Raw genomic sequence first — 20,126 nt, 5'->3', positions numbered from 1 at the left:
GTGACTTACTACTGCAAACTTCAGCTAAAAAAAAAAAAAAAAAGGTTAAATGTAGTTAAAGAATAAGGCTGATGATACTCCACTTTTGTTATTGCCAACAAATCCCATAAAAAGACCGAGACAGACTGGGTCCCCTAACCTGTCCACAGCCCACTTATTCCTACTGAAGATGTAAAGCTGTATTAATAGATCGTAAAAAAATTTTAATTTTTACAGTAGTCTTGCACTGTAGCAGTACATTGGTGAGCATTTATGGCAGCAGGACAAATACACGTTTCTGGTAATGAGGGTATGTTACGCAGTGCGAAGCTGTGGCTCACTGATGTTTTTAGTTGTTTGAATGGAGGTCTATGGCACAGAGGAATGCAAGAGAAAATACTCCATTCCTGGCTTTGGTCTTTCAGGGGATTAACTGAGAACACCACATCACCAACGTTATTCTCTAAAAATGTCCCACTAAAAATTATGGAGGGTGACAGCCTGTTGACCATGTAAATTTCATTAAATAATTACAGTAATTTAATTTAATCAATCAAGAATTGAGTTCACTGACTATCCAAAAAATATAAAGTCAAACCATTTACAAATGGAAGCCTTCAAGCAACCGGTAATCAGATAGTGGGTTTGCTATGAATAAATCCACTGAGCTACAATAAACTGGCTCCAAAAATGTGAGTATCATCCCCGAGAAATCCCAGGAAATTTGTGTACATACCTCCCTCATTGACTTTGAATCTGTTACCAATACAAATACACAGATCCAATGACAAATTCAGAACAGGCATTTTTTTTTAATCTGAAATTAAATGATACAAGGATTTCACAAAAGGTGTGGAGATGTTAGAACATATTCCCACCCAGCACTTTGACAAAACAGTATGCTTCTACATTGGATTTAAAAAAAAAAAGGCTAAGACACATACCATACCATCATTTAAATTTATAAAACTGAGATTACACCCTGTTATTTTACAAACACCTCCATACGAGACAGCTCTAATGAAAAAAAAAAAAAAAATTGAGTAAAAGTCAAATGAAATGGAGTAGCATGTGCATAAAAGACACTGAGCATGAGTGCCTGGTATTCTACAGCTATTTATCAAAAAACAGTACGCAGGGGTAGTGTTGTGGGGTTTGGGGAATGTAAGTGGTGGACAGGGGGAGACACCAGGATAAGGGCTCGTGACAAACAGTCCAAAATCGGAACTAGGAGCGGGAACGGGAGCGAGAGCGCGACTGGGAGCGGGATTTGGAGCGGGACTCTGACCGTGAGGCGGACCGGGAGTGGGAGCGTGCTTTGGCAGGTGAGGGGGAGCGGGATTTGGATTTGGACTTGGATTTAGACCTGGCTCTGGACTTAGATTCAGCAGGGCTGCGGGAACGGGAGCGAGAGCCCCTCTCAGGCTCACCTCCCTCGTCGTCGCTCTTGGGCTGCTCGCCGCCCTTTGAGCCGGATTTCCTAGTGCGATCCTTAATTCCTGATCTAGAACGAGACCTTGAGCGAGAGCGAGATCTTGACCGGGAATCCTCCTTCTTGCTTTTCTTCCCTTCTTTCTTGCTCTTTTTGCTCTTGGGGCTGCGGCTCCTGCTGCGGTCCTTGCTCTTCGGAGCGCCGTTGCTGCGCTCCTCTTCCTCCTTCTTGTTCTTGCCCTTATTCTTCTTGCTACGAGATCGGCTGCGGGAGCGTGACGCCGCCCTGTGGACAAAATCAGAACCAAGTGTTACGTTTCATTCCTTGCTATGCTCAACTTTCATTTTGGGGAAAAAAAAAAAAAAAAAACCCCCAACCACTTCAGGAAACTCATAATTTTCTCTGCTCCTACTACCACAAATATACCTATTTATCTCCTAAGGAACTCGCAGTAATTTAAAGAAAAAAAAAAAGGTTATACCAGTCAGTTATTCTACTGTTGATAAGTAATAATCTACAGTGCAGTAGATCTGTCTTAAAGAATTCAATCCTGTTTCCTTTAAAAAAAAAAAAAAGGCCGCAGAAGGTATTTAAAAGTCTTCAGTTTGATCATCCAAAGTCTTAAATCTTGTCTCTGTAATGTTAGTTACAAAATGTTGTGGGATTGTTTCGACAGTGGATTGTACTGCAGCAGGCTGTTCAATCCTTTTTGTGGAGTTTCAGTCATCAGCCTTAAACCTGTAGCAAACACTGTTACTACTGTTGGCTGCAGTAGCCAGAAACCTCACCACCTCATGTTAAGGTGTTGATTTTAGCAAAAACGTAATGAGTTCTTTTTCATTGTTAATCCATCCATTCATTCATTTTCTGTCGTGTATCTAGGTCGAGTACAGTGTTTCCACAATCAGTTACATTCACTCAGTCACAACAAACATGACTCAGGTTTTAGTGCCACAGAAATGCCTGACCTCACTTTGCATTATATTAAAAAAAAAAGTTTCCATTTAGTTCCACACAGTGAGGAATGCAGATATTAAATGTGTGGAGAAAGAGCAATGGTATCAGATTGGGAATCACTATTGGCAGATGCCCTGAGTTGAAGTATCACAACTGCCATCAGGGCAGAGAGAGAGTCAGACTGGTGCATACCTAGTAATACCACAAACCCTCGATCATATTCTCCTCTGATAGAGGTTTGAATTCCTCACCTGGAGTGGGAGCGGCTGCGACTGCTGCTCTCGCTGCGACTGCGGCTCTTGCGAGACCTGCGGCTCCTGGAGCGGGACCTGAGAAGAAAAGATGTGCAGTATTTTCAGCAACAATCAGCAATAACCAAAACCAGTCAGCATGCTCAGCATCCAACTGCAGGGTTAAATCTTGTGAAGTGTTTCTTTTTTGCTAGACCGGCCTTCTTTTCTCTCATGTCCACACATGTATGCTACGTTCTGTGATGTGCAGCTAAACTTTCTCATGTCTTGTTGCTATGTTTAGAAACAATAAGTTACATCAGGAAGCCAGGTATAATTACCGTGACATGTCTTACCTGGAACGGCTGTGGCTGCGAGAATAAGAGCGACGGCGTTTGGCTCCGGGACGGTCCTCAATGAGCCGGATTTTTCTGCCGTTCACCTCTGTGCCATCCAGCTTCTCCAGAGCCCTCTTCATGTCAGAGTAGAGCCTGAACTCTATCACCCCCTCATTTCTCCGGCCCTTGTGGGTGTCAGCGTAAGTCACCTCCCCTGCCTGCCTCATGTAGTCCTTCAGAGAAATGGAAATGTAGACAGTGATCAAAGAATAAATGATGACCTTGATAGTCATGCTCAGCTAGAGGAGAAAAAAAAAAAAAAAAAACTAGCCAAAATAATATAGGATATGATGTCTAACATACTTTAAGACACAGTGAACAAATCAAAGGTGAGAAGAAGAAAAAAAAAAAAAAAAACCAAGCAAAAACAAAGTGCCACATTGTTGGCTATTGGTGCTCTGTGGTTTTGCACACTAGTTTCCGTCATGCCTTTATGTAAATTCTGATTTATTTTTCAATTGTGAATATTTGGCAGTGTGCACAGTAATTAAAGCTCTTGTTACTGTTTTGAAATTGCAACATCAATTAAACCAGCTCTGAACAATTGTGTGTAACACCATGAATCTTGTGACACTGGTCTGACAGTTCTCATGCACTACATTATTAAATTCAAGTTCTTAGGAACTAGACAGCAGACTCGGGAAAATAAACCTGTACCAGCAACATTAAGACTAAAAAAAAAAAAAAAACCAACGGAGGTTATGTTAGAAAAATCATACCTTCAAGTCCTGCCAGCTGCAACGGCTGGAAAGATTCTCAACAATGAGCCGATAATCTGTCCTTATAGGTGGACCATATCTGTCTCTTCCCCAGCGTCCATATCCACCTTTCAAGGTAACAAGGAAAGAACAGGAAAAATGAGGATCAAAAAGAAACTGAGATGATGCAGTTATACTAAACTCCAAGCTACATGCTACAAAATATAATCAATATTCACTTCGGAAAAGAAAACAAAGAAGGGGAAAAGCAAAAGTGGAAAAAAATAAAACAACAAAAAAACAAAACAAAAACAACAAAAAAACAAACAAACCACAAAATAAATAAATAAAAATAAAATAAAAACCAAACATAAAAAAAAATAAAATAAATATCATTAAATCCTTAAAAAAAGAAAAATGTATTCCTACAAGTTGACAAGATTTATTTAAAAGCCTAGGCCTATACAAAACAATTTTAACTTATTAAATTTTGGTGTAAGTTCAATAGGCCTATTTTCTAAATAAGAGAACATAAATCAAATTCAAAAACATAACTGATCGAGGAAGTACTTACGGTGAACTAAAATCAAGTTTCTAAGCTATCCTATCTAAAAACATTTCACTGTTACAAAACATGTTCTGTTTTCAGACACCTATAAGAGCTGAACCCACATCTGTTCCTAACCCCCATGGCATCCTCACCACCCGGCCTGGGCCTAATGGGAAAAGCGGTCTTCATTCACAATGGCTCCCTTTTTTGGTCTGCCCAGGGGCCCAGAATGGTCAAACCACACTCTTGGAAAGGGGGGACACCATGGCCAGCAATAGGGGCAGGCAGTCAGCAAAGGACTCTTTCAATTAAAACATTGAGGTTCTTTGTTAAATCTTTACCTTTAAATTGACAGTCATTTTAAATAAAATAAAAAATGGAATAAGACATCAATAGATTACAATATATTTGACAATCAGATAGTTATTTTACAGTTTTCAAATTAAGACAGTTATATTCCTTTCCATCAGTAAGCCATTTCCCCATCACATATCCACATGTAACTGCATTATCAGTTTTTCAATCCATCATATGGAAACCCAAGATTTTTCAAGTCATTGGTGGCTCTGGTGCACACAAATTTAAATCGTGTTATGTACTTATAAGGAAACCTCCTCCCACATCAGCTGTTCTTTAAGAGAAAAGAACCGCTAAGTGTGGTAGCGACTGCTACTCGTACACTAGCTGCTCATCTATTTGCAAGACAATATAAAACAAAATTGCCGCTCTATGGTGAGCTATCCAGAGACTGAGACACGCCTGTGTGTTAAACAGGCATCAAAAACCCGGAAGGCTCACTGAGACAAGAACAATAGCGAATACTGATGAAATGAAGACCGGGGATGTGGACTGATGTGCGCAGCTCTAAGACAATCAAAAACTGAAATGAAAACAACTGAGTATCATTGAAAGATGTGCAAATTAACTTCTCGGCAGCAGGAGAGGCTCTTTTCAGTCACCAGGGATTGGGATAAAAAGGTACCAGTAAGGCTGGGTGAGACGGACCAAAATTAAATTTCATGGCTGATTATCAATAACATGACAGTAGTTTTATGCCATAGCCTCGTTCCAGACCTCTCATTTGCTGCCCTCATAACTGTTTTAAGCAATTCAGCTGATACAGATATTTAAAACTTGGCTGGTATGTACACTGGTACTGATATTTCTAAGATAATTTCATTTCGATCAAAGAGATAATATAGGTCGATATATTGGACTGGCCATTCATTTTTTGCCATTGGTCTATAATCCAATACGTTACATTTTCTGGTGCATCTTTTATGACTAGGAAAAGAAAAGTTTCTGCTATATCACAGTATTACGACTTCAGTATCAATATCTTGTCCTGTATGAAAACATCCCCCAGCTCTAGGTATCACCCACAGAATCAAATGTTTCTGAGAGGCATCACTTCCAGACGATTCACCTCTATCAGAATGTGCTCTGAATTTCTATCACAAACACTGGGATATAAATTGAATGCACATCAGCCACCAAGGACATGCTTAAAATTTTTTGCCCCTTTGAAATTTAGACCAATGATTCCCTGTAATGAATGAAATCCCTCACCAATTATTTATGTGTAATAAAAACAATACTTTTTTGGACACTTACTCCTTCCACCATAGCCCCCATCACGACGAGGTCCCTTGGTGTGCTCCACAATGACCCTCTCGCCACACAGCTCTTTGCCGTTCAGGTCATACACAGCATCGTCTGCATCACGGGGGTCATCAAATTCAACAAACCCATACCTATGGAGGGGAACAGACATGTTTTAACACCGGGTTGCAACAAAGGATTTCGATTACGTTCATAATCATACACACAGCGGGGGTCAGACGTGCATAAACCTCACACAAACTGGACAGAAACAAATCACGTCCAAACAAACACCAAGTACAATAGCCAGAGATTACAAAATGTTAAAGTAGTCCGTTTTTTCTAATAAATGGGTCTTCTTAAGCGGTGGGTCAATTTCAGTGTTATTGGCAACTGATACTTTGACTAATCTATAGATCTTGTACTGAGATCTTGTCAAGTTGTGACATTACATCTCAGAAACAGGTAACGGATAATTACAATGCCTGCAACGAACGGTTATCACCATCACTGATTAATCCTTCAATTATTTCTCGGTCTCAGTTAATGAATATCAGTACAAAAAACGCCCATGGAGATTCACCCAAATTACTCATTTTATTCGACTAACAGTAAAGTTATCCAGAACAAAGGCATCAGGCAATCGCGGATGATTAGCTGGAACCTACAAAAGTTGAGCCGTATTGCTTGAAGAATTACTCAAATGATTACTCGAGTATCAAAGGGAGTTTCTGGTTAATTTTTTTTTTGTTAATCTATTAATCGATTTGTTACTTCGGACCTATTTACTACCCTTTCAATTGTAGAAGCTACCGATAAACCGTTTTAACATCGAGGATGTGCAAGCAACTGAAACTGTTTTTCAATGCATTTTACAGGAAGGCAAGCACATTAATAGTTCTGGCCGGGTACATTTATAGGGGAAAAGTACTCTCAATCCACACAGTATTTGCACATGGGTGTGCCTGAGCTTACAATTGTGTGGTTAACGGTTTGCTTGTAATACACACAACCGCCTGTGACATTGCCACGTCTAACATTAGCCAGCTACCGCTAACCGTGGTCGAAACAGGACTAGGATCAAACCGAAGCCCGCCAACACCAGCCTTTGCTTTAGTGTAATATCGAGTAAACAGGTCCTTTAGCAAAACTAATTCCTCGCTATACTTTAGATCACATTTTCGACGACTGGTACAAGTTGCAATAGCAGGCCAGGCCCGCTGCGATCAACAAGGCCCGGGCTGCATGTTATGTTCACGACGCGGCCTGTGCGGACGTTAGCTTCAACAAAAACTTGAAATATAGAAAAATAAACCCAGCTTCAGCGTTACCCATTTTTCAGGTCGACTTCCAGTATCTTCCCGTAGCCTTTGAAGAACCTCTCCACGTCCTTTTCTCTGGCTCTGTAGCTCAGCCTTCCGATATACACCCTCGACATCGTGTTAGCTTGTGTATGCTACCGAAGTGTGGACTCCGACCGCAAACGAGCGAGCACACTCAGAGGAGGCGCGAGGCTGCGGAGAGACCCATACGCGCGCTCCTGCGATACAATAGGTCGCCAGCGCAGGGGGCGTGTCTTCTGTGTGCTTGAATTTCCGTGGCCCTGAGTTGAGTCTCTCAGGTAGACCCTTTACCGCCAGACATACCTATCTACCTACCACTGCTGATTTTTTTTTTTTTTTTTTTCAAAATCAATATGTATGGACTGTTGTTTGGAAAAACAAAGAAACATTGGATAAGGCAGTTTGTGGTGCTGCTGAATTGTATTGTGTTATATGGACAGATGTCCCCATTCCTTTTCAACACCCACCCACGCTCTAAAACAATTTCAATAAAAATTAAACATTATAACCCTAACAAAGGTAGGATTTATTGCAAGGCTGTTGTATTAGACTGCATTAGTTTTAGCTAGGTGTACCTAATAACCCAGCAAGTGAGTCTATCCATCTATCTATACTTCTATCTAGATTTAAATGTGGCAGATAAAAAAATATCAGGTTAGTTTTTAAGAAGACCTTTTGAACAATGTCATATGTAGATCAGGTTGTTTTTCTTCCTAGATCCCACACAGCCTAATAGCAAACCTCTGAACACAAACATACCGTATATTTTGTAAACTACAGCTGTAGAACTATATATGTATATTTATGTATGCATGTATGTACGGCCCATGTGTTTTATGACTACTGGCATTGTTGTTTGGCCTGTGACAAACATGCCACAATTCCATCCAAAAATCGGATTACACTTTTTGTTGATGTCAAACATATCAGGCCCACTTGCAAAGAGCACAAACTCACCATAAAATCCTAAACACAGCTTGTTGCATATGGACAGCTTGTTGCATCTGACATTTAAGAGGCTGGAACAAAGCATGTATTTTTTGTTTTTTTGGAGGGGAGCAGGGGCTGTTTTCCTCACAAAAAAAAAACAATCTGTAAACCTGATTAATCGACTAACCATTTCAGGTCTAGTTTCGAACATGTGGGGGTCTTTAAATATTAAAACCTTTCCACCCCGGATTTTACGACCTATAGTTGCGCGTATAAGCCGCGGTGGGCGGGGTTAACAACAGCAGAGACAGGATTCATTACAAATACACCAGCTGCTCTCTTCTGTGGCAGTTATTTTTACCAATTCAGGCTAAGGCTTGTTTCCACCAACAATGCCGGCTACGTTTTAATAATACTTTGGTGGGGAGAGTTGACACTATTGCTCAAATTTAAAAGTCTAGGCAACTTTTTACCCTCAATGGGCTGAAGAATGTGGAGTCAGTTTCGGAGGGAAATAACGGTACAGGACGTTAGCTGAATGTTAGCTTCACAGCAACAGGTCGGTCGGTTGGCCAGCTAGTTAATGGGCTCAGTCATGGAGCACTCTACTTTTTCTAAATATTCCTGGATCGATTTTGTCTTCTCTGTGATCGGAGTGTGTACTTTCCTTGTAGACTGGGGCTCGGACGTGTGGGTGGCCACCGAGTTTTACGGCCGCGGGGATTTTTTCTGGTTCGGGTTGCTGGTCGGCCTCATGGTCCTGTCCTCGGTCGTGGTCCAGATGTTCAGCTGGTTCTGGTTCAAGTACGACCGAGAGCTGCCGGGGTTCGGCGCTCAGACCGGAGCGGGAGCCGTGCTCTTTGGGGACCAAGTGAAGCTCTCCTGCGTGTTACATGTGCTGCAGCTGGGCTTCCTCTGCAGGTAGTCCGGTTACTGTGCTGAAGTTATTAAACTTCTAACATCAGCTAATATAAACTTTGCTGGGATCAAACGTTTTTGCGAAAAAAAAAAAAAAAATCCTGAACGATTAATCGATAATCAAAACAGTTGCTGATTATTTTTTTTCTGTCGTTGAAGCTAATCCTTGCAGCAAGTTTTATTACATCTTCACCGCAGTGGCATTTCTCTCTCTGCTTAACAACATTCCAACACAGTATCTTAGACAAGCAAGCGAGTAATAACATCTGACAGGTGCGGTGATCATAAATGTAAATTTCAGGTGTGGCAACTAGTAGATCTTGTGTGTGTCAGAAGGGAGCCGAATACAAAAATGCAGGAATAAGGAGTAAATGAGGTATGAAAAGCTGAAAGTCTGAGCGCTGTTGAGGAAACTCATTGCATCATGCCAGATTTATTCCTTTCTTTGTGCCACAGTATGTTCAGCTGCATGGATTTTGTATGTGTCAGTTTCTCACAATCCTCCTGCCCTTCTCTGACACAATCATCCACGTAGGCACATCTCCGCCATCCGCCAAGGCTTCAAGGTTTGGTGGCGGAAAGAGGAAGGGTCAGAGTACGCCATTTACCTGACACATGACCTCAGCATGCTCAGACTTATCGAGACGTTCTGTGAGAGCGCTCCTCAGCTGACCCTGATGATCTATGTCATGCTGCACACCAACAAGGCCAGGACCGTTCAGTGTGAGTTCCTCTTTAGTTTGGTTGACTTCCACTCCGCCAAAAAAGCAAGCTACAGTTGAGGATAGCGCTCTGTGTGAATCAAAGACAGCTGCTTGGTTGAGGTTTTTTTTTAAGCACGCTGTCGGCGTTATTGTAACTCATGACATACCGCAAATGTGCGTCTTGTTTGCCTCATCTCGGTTGCTGCATTGATAGTTTAACTTCTGTTTTTGCAGTTGTGAGTATTGCCGCATCAACCACCTCCATAGCCTGGATGGTGGTTGATTACCACCGCTCCCTGCGCTCCTTCCTCCCAGACAAAGCCAAGCAGGGCTGGGGCTCCTCCTTTATCTACTTCCTGTGGAATCTGCTGCTGATCGCCCCGCGTGTTGCAGCCCTCGCCTTGTTTGCCTCTGTCCTGCCCAGGTACATCGCTGCCCACTTTTTCATACTGTGGTTTGTATTTGTGTTATGGGCATGGCGACAGAGGACGTGCTTCATGGACAGCGCGGGTGGGGAGTGGCTCTACCGGGCCACTGTAGGGCTCATTTGGTACTTCAGCTGGTTTAATGTAGCAGAGGGTCAGACCCGAGGCAGGAGCCTAATCTACCATTCCTTCATCACCACTGATGGAGGAATCCTGCTGGTGACCTGGTGGTGCTACAGAGACCCTGTCCAGACTGAGTCATACGCCCTCACTCTGATCGTCACTCTACCTCTCACCTACCTCGTGGGACTGCTCTTCAAAGCCCTCTACTACTGCTGCTTCCACCCCAAGCTGTGGAGGCCCCCGACGAGGGACCCAGGACTGCCTGATGATCTGCCTGATGCAGAAGTGTTCTTCAGAGACGTTTCCATCCAGGACGGCACCCTGTCCTCCCAGCTTCTCAACAAACGGATGGCTTGCCATGCTACTTATTTTTACTCAGAGCAGAAAGCCATTAGAAAGACTGATAACACAAATAGAGCAGAGTCATTACATCTGTGATGTCTGTGTGTCTCACAGCCGACCGTACGCTACTGATAAATGTTTCTTGTGTGGAAGTGATGGTCCATCTCCGTCAGTCCAACTGTAGACTAGGATCTGAAACAAGGAAGTGGGCAATATGGGTAAAATCCCTTTCACAGCTTATGTAATTTTACATCACAATATCAGTATATATATGTTGCGGTAGAGTAAATTCCTCGATAGTCACCCGAATTACTGTTGAAATAACCAGATAGGAGTGTATCTGTTTTTGCCTGACAAATCCAGGTACTTCACCTCACTGATACAAATACTGTATAAAAAAAATCTAATATCGCCCTAAAGCAGTTTTGCACGGATTTGCAACATTGCCACGATGGCGTAATACGCTCAGAAATATGAAAGGGACAGTTACCAAAATATAAATGGTATGGGAAAATCTCTGTTTACAAATTAATATCATCTCACAGTACACACTGCAATATTTCTCAACTCTACATGAAGCTAGGGTAATTTGATAAGCTAATTTTCTAGTAGAATGTTACATTTGATAGATTTTCTACAAAGCAAATAGTATTTTACTGTCTTTACACATGGAGTAGGTTTTTACATGTTAAAAAATGTGGGTTTAAAGAAAAAACAAACCCCAACTTGTTTTCATACTTACCATATTGCCGAGGGTTTGTTGTTGCTGTTGTGTGAACGCCTTCCGAAATGCAAACTTTCCAGGAACCAAAAAAAAAAAAAATCAACAATAAATTACAAAATACACAAATAAAAGAATAAATAACATAAACAAATACTTTGTTTGTCCTACACCAAATGTCGATTATTATAATTGTTGTTAGGACATTATCTGGTCAGTTTAGAAAGAATTTATGAAGTCCAAGAAGTCTGACCGATTCCTCAACTCATTCCCTAAATTTAGAATGAAGTCACAACAACTACTAAGATTCGATGAGCAAGGGGTTCACATGACAAAAAGAGGTATTTAAATGTGTGTATTGTGCTTGTGGGTTGCGTTACAGCTGCTACTACTGGAACCTTTTTGAGGGACTTTGAATGTAGATTCGACCATAAGCTCTACTTTTATAATTTTCTATGTCCTGCGACGACTTGCTTAGCAGCTATTTTACACCCTTTGACAGGATACTAGTTTTTATCAGGATGATATTTGTGGTGTGAAGCAAGTTCAGGTTAAGTGCTGAGTATTTGCGTGTTGACTAAGAACAGGTAGTAAATATTTAACAGACGATGACATAACTCTACCTTTAGGTGTCTTATAGGTGAACAAACCAGTGTTACTGTAGCTCACTCATCCAGTGTATGTTTTTCTTATTTAAATGTCACATGTGGCAAAAGTCTTTTTTGACTTTGTTATCAGTTCAGACTCATCAAAGCACACTTTTCTCTCAGTTTGATGAGTAATACTGTGCCACACTTAGGCAATCAGCATTATTCTAGATGGAGCATGTTTAATTTAAATCTCTTTAGGTGTCCTAAAACTTAATTCAAGTTGGCGTTGTTGTTGTTTAATGTGCTATTTTCACTTGTCAAACCTCTTCTCAGTTCATTCTTTTCAGCAATGTTCGTAGAAACTGTTGTAAATCCACTTATTTACTCACTCTTCTGAAACCAAAAGTCAAGGTCCCTGCTGTTTGTTAGTCTTTTATCTCATTTGCCATGTGCAATTATTAAAGCAGTAACTATGTTAAGTGACTTGTATTATCTGTTTTAATTTGTGTTCTGATTTACAGCTCTTTTTTTTTTTTTTTTTTTTTTACATTAAAGTGTCATGATTTCAAAACAGGAATACTGGACAGTTTTACTACAGTATGCCTTTAAGAAGTCGTGTGAGCCTGTAGGGGAGGGTCATATTGTAGGAGGGGATACACGGTGTTTAAACGTGAAACTTTGGCTCTTTACTAACTTTCGGTTTTCTTTCAAGCCGATTTAATTGGCAAGTGCTGTGTGAACAGCTCTCACATATAGCCGCGCTTAGAACAGATAGTCCAAGTCATAAACGTGAACTGTACTTTGGCAGACACCATGGACGTGTTTAACTATTCTTGCCTGGACTTCCTCTTCACTTGTCTTGGACTGGTGTTCTTACTGCTTGACATAGGGCTGGATATCTTTGCAGCGGTGTCTTTCTACCAGGAAAAGGCGTATGTGAGCCTTGGTATTCTGCTCTTGTTTCTCCTGGGCTCGTCTGTGCTCGTCCAGACCTACAGCTGGCTATGGTATAGCTACGAGGACTTTAAGAGGGAGACAAAGGTTGAGAGCTTCCTGAACCTGAGCCAGCTCAGGCTTCTCCATTGGCTCCAGCTGGGAATCTACTTCAGGTTGAATAAACCTTGTATATTATAATAATGTTGGTGTGTTCAAGTGCGCCTCAGGCTGTTTTTGCTACTGTTGTACTCTTTGACAGATGTCTGGAAGGCTGGGTGTGAACTCAGGGAGTTAAGCTGTTTAAAATTAGGTCGTTTTTATTTTCAAAAAAGTTTTCAAAAGTTTCTCCCTCACATGTTGCTATTTTTCTGAGAGCTCCACCCTACACCCCCTGACTTGACCCAGGCAATTCCGAACCTCATTGTGAATGGAACAACTGGGCTGCATGATCATGCTGCACTGTTGCATCAGTCCACCTTCCAATTAGGACGTCGTGGATAATATGTATTTATAGCAAGCATTACACGGTCAGTTCTGGAAATTAGTAGCGCTTTCGCATCTGGAAATTCTGGGGCGAGTTCAGGATTAAGTAAGAAGAAATCTTTACCATGAATTACGTCATCTTGTTTTGTTTCCTTGAAACAGGATTCATGACGGAGGGGTCTGTCTGTGTACGTAGATGCACTCTCCTTGCATATTTGAGATCATCTTATTATATTTTGGAGCACTTTGTTTCCTGGATCTTCATATTATGAGGGTAAAACTGGTTTACGTTGAAACCCGAATGGCTCCTTTTCATGTATTAATAGGCTCTTGTGTGAGCTGGATTAAACCTCTAGGGGAACCTGGCGCCAAAAAAATTGCTGTTGGACCCCTATTGACCCCTGCCGAACATGGCAGTTTCCTTTATTTCCCCAGACACCCAGGAAACGACCAGAACTCTAGAGCTGCAATGATTAGCTGATTTTTCGATTGAATGAAAATGAACCGGCAACAATTTTGGTGACGATGATGATTAATCGTTATTTTTAACGTTATGTTGCAAAACAGAAAACAGAAGCTATTTGATACAAGTCTTTACAACAAACAACCACGATATAAACTAAAACAGCTAAAGGTCTTAAAAAGTAGATTTTGACACAGAGCCCCCCGACAAGACCAGACTACAACATGGAGGGTGGAGCCCGTCATAGTTTCTATACTTCAGTGGTGTAAATTTCAGTTTAATGAATCAGATTATACAGCTCCAAATGATACGGAGTAAACCTGGGCCTTTCGGGGCCCCTGGGGGTCTGGGGCCTCTGGTTAGTTGCTCGGTTGGTAATCCAGCCTTGAGTATAATGGCAAAGAGATTAGTAATAAAATGAAAATGAATACGATCAACGTGACTACTTCATAAAATGTAATGTGTAGTCATTACAATGGGATTAACTGTTCTTTTGCCATCCCACCGCCTTTTCCTCTCAGGCATGCAGGCGTCCTGGAGATGTCTCTACGCACCTTCTTCACAAAGTGCCACGACCCCGAGGGTTTCGCAGTGTTCCTGAGCCACGACCTCAGCCTGCTGCGGCTCGTGGAGACGTTTTCCGAGAGCACCCCGCAACTCGTCCTCATGCTCACCATCATTCTGCAGCGGCACCAGTTGGACCCGGTGACAGGTGCAGTATGCGACCCGTGTCTCGGCGTGTGCCGTCACGTGGGTCCGGGGCGGAACTGGGAATCGCCAGGTCTCACGAATGAATGGACGAAGTACAGGACAGAGAAAAAATGTTGTTGTTATAAGATTCAAGTGCAGAAGTAAAAACACAGATATGGCTCTATTGAAGATTACGCTGACTCTTTAAAGGGCCTGTTCCCCCAAATTCAGTGGTGGAATGTAACTAAGTACATTTACTTAATTAAAAATACTTAAGCACCATTTAGATGAATAGTATGTATGCTCTTATTTTCATTCCACGATGCAACTTTCTACTTATGCTTTACGACATTTCAGAGGAAAATGTTTCATTTTCACTCCGCTACATTTATTAAACAGCTGTAATCACTAGTGATTTAACAGATTCGTATTTTACATACACAGCACATGATCTGCTCACAAAATAGAACACAGTCCATTGTTATGGATTAAACTACCCAACAGCGGGTTCAGTAATTAAATTTAGCTCTTCATCCACCCAACTACAACTTTAAAAAGCTGCATACACATTAATGCATCAGTAATAATAATAATAATGATAATATAACACAGGGGCTATTCTGTCTGCATAACGAACAATTTTGCTTTTGATATTATTAATATTTTCATACATGAGTAAAATTTTGAACGCAGGACTTTTTCTTCGAATAGAGTATTTTCTCTATATGGTATTATTACTTTTACTTAAGTAAGGGATTTGAATACTTCTTCCCAAATTACAAAACCCATATTTTCTCCCCTACCCGTATTAGTATCTAAACACATAGATAGGTTTCGTTTTGACGTGTTCAGGCTTTGGGGAATCCGTCTCTTGAGATTTCAGCTTCCGCTGCAAGTACAGTGGAGGTGAACGACATTTCATTTGTGTTACTCTCAGCATTGAAAAAAAAAAAAATCAGCAGCAATGTTTAATTCTAGAAACAATGTTCCCGTTACGGAAAAAGCTGGCAAATCCTTAAGTGGTCTGTTAAGACAGAGAAATAGGACATTATTGTGTCGTGACAAAAACATGCCGCCTGAGGAAGAGCACCAAGCTTGAAATATGCTGCAGTATTTGTTTTACATGAATCATGTTCACGTCTCTCACTTTTCTGCATCCACCACACCATCCACAGAGCACACTTTTCGGTGTGGAAAGCAACCGTATTTTCAGTAGAAAGTAGTTGAAAACCGTTAGCGGTGTGTTCTGTGCATTTTCTCACATAAATGTTACACTGTTTCTGGAAAGACAAGCAGCTGTTTTACAGTTTTTAAATGTAAGTTTTAGGGTTTTTGCCGTTGCTTTAAGTGGATATACAGCTTCCTCTCCTCACCTCTTGTCTTCCTCAGTGTCGAAGGCCGTCGGTTCATTCTCAGCCGTCGCCTTCAGTGTGACCACGTACCACCGCTCCCTACGCTCCTTCCTGCCCGACAAGGAAAACCAGCAGATCACCTCATCGGTGGTCTACTTTTTCTCGTACCTGTTTCTCATCTCGTCCCGCGTCACTGCCCTCGCCCTCTTTGCCTCTGTTCTGCCCTGCTTCATCTTCACCCACTTTTTTTGCTCTTGGCTGGTTTTAGTCTTCTTCGCCTGGCGGTCCAAGGGCGACTTCATGGAGAGCCCTGGTGGAGAATGGCTCTACCGAGCCACTGTAGGCCTCATTTGGTATTTTGCATGGTTTAATGTGGTCAAGGGGAGGACGAGGTACAAGCTTCTGCTCTACCATTTGTACATGCTGGCTGATATTTCCATTGTCTGCGGCTATTGGTGCTGGAAGATGTGCACAGAACCGTCTTATTTTGAAATCCCACACTTGTATGCTATAATCGCTTCGGTCAGTATTGTTGCTGTTTACATCCTCGGTCTCTTATTTAAAATAATGTATTATAAGTTCTGCCATCCAAACCTTGGCAAAAATCAGTTGAAAGAGGTCAAGACCAATATGTCCCAAACTGGAGTGGGACTAACTACCAGTAAATCGGTTTCTGGAGATGAGGTGGACTTGGCTGTGATCATGAGCGGGGTCTCAGAAGCTACATACGACTTTGTTCCTCAGATTAATATCCTGAGGGAGCAAAGCGACACAGATGTCACGGATGGCAGCTGGCCAAGCCCACCTGCACCCGGCATTCAACGCTGCAACAAAAGAATGAGGAAGTTAGCCGAGAACTTCTACTCCTGACCTGCATCACTTGACGTCCACAGGACAAGTTTAGAAAGAGACTGAGTCATGCCGACATCTGTCAACGTGCCTACTTAAACAAGATCATGAGGCTGTGCGGGATTGAGGAATATCATCTGCTCTCTAACCACCGTACAATCTCGTTAGACGGGTCGAGAGTCGAGATAGCTTTATTCTATACTTCTTGCAATGTATTAACTGGTGCTATCTACGCAAGCATGTGAAACTCCCAATCTTTATTTAATCTGTTGTCTGTGTAAAGGATAGGTTCACAATTTTTTTTTAATCTGCCTTAAAACAATACTCATAGGCCCACATGTACATTATTTTACTTATTTAATTTTACTATTTATTTTTGTTAATTACTCCTCCTGCTCATCAAGAGTTTAAGGCACTGTAAGAAAGTTATTGTTGTGGGGAGGGTGGCTGAACTTTATGGTTTAAATTATTATTATTATTATTATTTTTTTTAAAGCAAGACCCTCCCAAGCTTAGTTAAAATTTCCAAGTGACCCTCCCTTTGACTTAGCAAATCTGCAACACCAATGTCTCAAAATAACAGAACAGCATTGAATCGATGAAACTTTAACCATGAAAACGTAAGATAACCAAAGAATTTAAAATGTTGTACCATTTTAAATCGACTTAGTATGTTGATGGAGCAATAATTTTCACAATGTCCAACAAATTGCACACTAGAAAATATGGCAAACAATAGATATCCTGCCACTGTATCTGTGAACTAAGCGCTACCAGCCGAACATTTACACCATGAAACTGTCAGTGACTTAATCCCCTTTCAGACATGTACGTTAACCTGATACGTTACAATATGACCGCAACCTAACGTGTCGACAATTTAACAGCCTCGAGTTACTTTTACAGTCACGGCGGCGACCTTATCAGGTCAGACCGTGTAACATTTCCGTATCGAGTCTGAACTGAGTGAGGCAGATTTACGCGAGGACCACGGCCGCACAAGATTAAACTTTTAGAGAAAGAGAGGAGCGCAGGTGCTAGTCAGCCATCTAAGGTCGCTGTAATACATGCTTCATCTCAATCTGCATCTCTTATGCACAAAGAAAATAAAATGTGTTGAATTAACTATAAACCACACTGAAAGATCTGTTTTCCCTTGGGGCGCAACCGGGTCAAAAGAGGTTAAAAAAAACAAAAAACAACCCTTGTACAACCACAGTAATAATCTGAGGAGGACTCTCTCTCTATATGTTCAATCTATTCGTGGCATCGCCATGATTAACGTACAGCGAAATGCTTTACATACAGCACGTAAGGGATTCAATCAGTCCAAACTTAACGTCTTTCCATCCCATGCTTCTGCACTGTCGGATATTATAGTCTCTAATAAGGTTAAATGACGAAACAGAAGAGAAAATGTGTGAACGGATTCACTTTGAGAAGCGGGGGATGAGCGTCACCCGAGTTCACGATACCCATGAAGGGTTCAAGGACAAAATAAGGTCCAAGATCCATCGGCGATGCAGCCTGTGAACCAACACACACAAACGAAAGGCTTCCTCCCCCTTATCACAGCGTTTTTAACTCGCAACTGAATGACGAAAAGCTTTTACTTAGACAGATGAAGCCAGCAATGTTACGCAGTCTGAGTCTGAAAAGAGCTTTAATGCACCAGGCACCGGGGAATTTAAGGCAGATTAGGGGACGGAAGGAATAAGATATCTTTTTTAAATTTTTGCCCCCCTTTCTCCTACCTTAATACTTTTGTACAAGTCTCTAACCAAAACTGAGGCCTCAGCAATCACGGGTAGTCAAATGAGGATCTTCAGTAGTTACAGTATTTTTAGTACTAAATCTTTGTTCTGCCCTGTGGCTCGGCAAAGACACACTGTCCAGGTAAACGCAATTTCCAGTGGGAAACTTGATGGGACTTCAGATAAACTCAACAATTCATTTTTGCATTCGTACATTTCAGTAGCATTGGGACGGGATCTCTTAGGCCTGTTTGGACAGGGAGGGGAACAATTACAGCAACTTTTTCAATGTACATATTGACAAGTGAGTACTGTATCAGATAAACCTATCCTTTAACCGCTGCTGCTGTTCATGATTCCTCCAGTATGGCAACATTCCTGATTTATTGGAAGATCTTATCCATACTAGATATGTTTATCTCAATCTTGTCTTATTGTATTTTTTTTAAACCTTTTACAGTAATAAATAATAAACAGAAACTTGAATCTGAAACTTTTTAAAATTTATTTACATTGTACTGAGTGTGTTAAGTACACAGGCAAACCTTACAGGACTGTGTCGAGGTCCCAAACAGCTACTGAGGGGAAAATAGTGATTACTGTAATTAAATTAGCATTGATTATGATGATAGTGTTCAGTTTACAGGCTCTCTACATGACCCCACGTAGGTCCTTGAAAATGAGATGAAACACTTACCAAAAGAAAAAGAAGACAGAATTCCAAAAATAATAACAGTATTTGGCATTGGAAAGAAAAAGAGGACACATCTAAGAATACAGCCCCTTAAATATTGCATGGTCATCGTTTGAAGGGCATGGTATACTTCAAAATCGGACATGACATGCAGACATAGTAAGGATATAGAAATGCATATGGTTTTTTCTCAAATGTGTGTCAGTACTGATAAGCGCATTTCCCTTGAACTCACCTGGGTAGTACGACACTGAACAATCAAAAGCACGCCTTTTTTTTTTAAACGTGCCTTTCACTTTCGTAATCTGATCTGCATTAGAAATGTGTGTTACAGATTGTGATTGTCTCGGAGCGATGCGGTGTTTCACAGCAACAAAATAAATGCAAACTCCTTTTCAAAAGGAGGCAAACATCTAATATAAAGCAAATGTGATTGTCGAGAGATGAGATTTTCACAAGCAAAATTAAACAGAATTCAAATTTAGTCAAATTATGAAAAATACGACTGTATTGTCACTCCAAATTGATTCTTGAAAAACATTTAGAGAATTTTATCTTAAGCTCTTCCCAAAATTTTTGGGAGACCTTTCAAACGCAGTGCAGACAGGACAGTCAAATCAAAAAAAGTCTAACTTAGTTAAAAAAAAGAAAAAGAAAAAAAAAAAGCAAGATAACACTGATAATATAACAATGCAGTGATTAATGTATTAAACACAAAATCTTACACATTTCCCTTTGAGATTATGCATACAGATGATGGTTAAAAGGCACAATATAAATATGCACAGTCACACAAGACACAAACAAGTAACACAGAAATACACATTCTTAACGGTCAAGCTGCATGTACGTAAATAAATCTTATTCAGGCTCAGTATTGTTCAGTCATAATCTCATACAGACCCAGGAAAGTCGACTCCGCCCTGCTTCCCTCACTGTCTACGACAAGCGAATGAAAATTCC

General features: G+C 41.1%; 2 protein-coding genes across 8 annotated transcripts; one reads left to right on the top strand and one right to left on the bottom strand.

Moving 5' to 3' along the window:
- Positions 1 to 771: 771 nt before the first annotated feature.
- On the bottom strand, positions 772 to 7,389 carry srsf4 (serine and arginine rich splicing factor 4). Of its 2 annotated transcripts, XM_040121333.1 has the most exons (6): positions 7,178 to 7,389; positions 5,859 to 5,998; positions 3,716 to 3,822; positions 2,955 to 3,169; positions 2,620 to 2,697; positions 772 to 1,696 (listed from the first exon to the last, which is right to left on the bottom strand). In XM_040121333.1, exons 1-6 carry the CDS (start codon positions 7,282 to 7,284, stop codon positions 1,207 to 1,209), a joined length of 1,137 nt encoding a protein of 378 aa, XP_039977267.1. In that variant the 5' UTR covers positions 7,285 to 7,389; the 3' UTR covers positions 772 to 1,206. The 2 variants fall into 2 exon arrangements, with proteins under 2 accessions (XP_039977267.1, XP_039977268.1); XM_040121334.1 differs by lacking the exons at positions 5,859 to 5,998; positions 7,178 to 7,389 and adding an exon at positions 4,367 to 4,475.
- Positions 7,390 to 8,397: 1,008 nt separating this feature from the next.
- On the top strand, positions 8,398 to 18,938 carry LOC120786897 (XK-related protein 8-like). 6 transcript variants are annotated; one of them, XM_040122642.1, is made up of 6 exons: positions 8,398 to 8,678; positions 8,794 to 9,040; positions 9,573 to 9,760; positions 9,976 to 10,165; positions 14,346 to 14,536; positions 15,904 to 18,938. In XM_040122642.1, the coding sequence occupies exons 2-6, from the start codon at positions 8,874 to 8,876 to the stop codon at positions 16,734 to 16,736; spliced, it is 1,569 nt and encodes a 522-aa protein (XP_039978576.1). In that variant the 5' UTR covers positions 8,398 to 8,678; positions 8,794 to 8,873; the 3' UTR covers positions 16,737 to 18,938. The 6 variants fall into 6 exon arrangements, with proteins under 6 accessions (XP_039978576.1, XP_039978575.1, XP_039978581.1 ...); XM_040122641.1 differs by lacking the exon at positions 8,398 to 8,678 and having other exon boundaries at positions 8,686 to 9,040; XM_040122643.1 differs by lacking the exons at positions 8,398 to 8,678; positions 8,794 to 9,040 and adding an exon at positions 9,053 to 9,413.
- Positions 18,939 to 20,126: the final 1,188 nt, after the last annotated feature.

Source organism: Xiphias gladius, chromosome 24, assembly GCF_016859285.1.
Source record: "Xiphias gladius isolate SHS-SW01 ecotype Sanya breed wild chromosome 24, ASM1685928v1, whole genome shotgun sequence".
Lineage (NCBI taxonomy): Eukaryota > Metazoa > Chordata > Actinopteri > Istiophoriformes > Xiphiidae > Xiphias > Xiphias gladius.
Note: the sequence above shows the minus strand (reverse complement) of the source record. Positions and strands in the feature narration are given on the sequence as shown.

Excerpts from the sequence above, each read along its gene's own strand:
- srsf4 (XM_040121333.1), bottom strand. The coding sequence starts at position 7,284 with ATGTCGAGGGTGTATATCGGAAGGCTGAGCTACAGAGCCAGAGAAAAG. Across the intron at positions 3,170-3,715 it reads GCAGCTGGCAGGACTTGAAG|GACTACATGAGGCAGGCAGG; the intron begins GTATGATTTTTC and ends ATTTCTCTGAAG. Across the intron at positions 2,698-2,954 it reads CGCAGCCACAGCCGTTCCAG|GTCCCGCTCCAGGAGCCGCA; the intron begins GTAAGACATGTC and ends TTTTCTTCTCAG.
- LOC120786897 (XM_040122641.1), top strand. The coding sequence starts at position 8,703 with ATGGGCTCAGTCATGGAGCACTCTACTTTTTCTAAATATTCCTGGATC. Across the intron at positions 9,041-9,572 it reads CAGCTGGGCTTCCTCTGCAG|GCACATCTCCGCCATCCGCC; the intron begins GTAGTCCGGTTA and ends TCATCCACGTAG. Across the intron at positions 10,166-14,345 it reads TTTGCCTCTGTCCTGCCCAG|GCATGCAGGCGTCCTGGAGA; the intron begins GTACATCGCTGC and ends TTTTCCTCTCAG.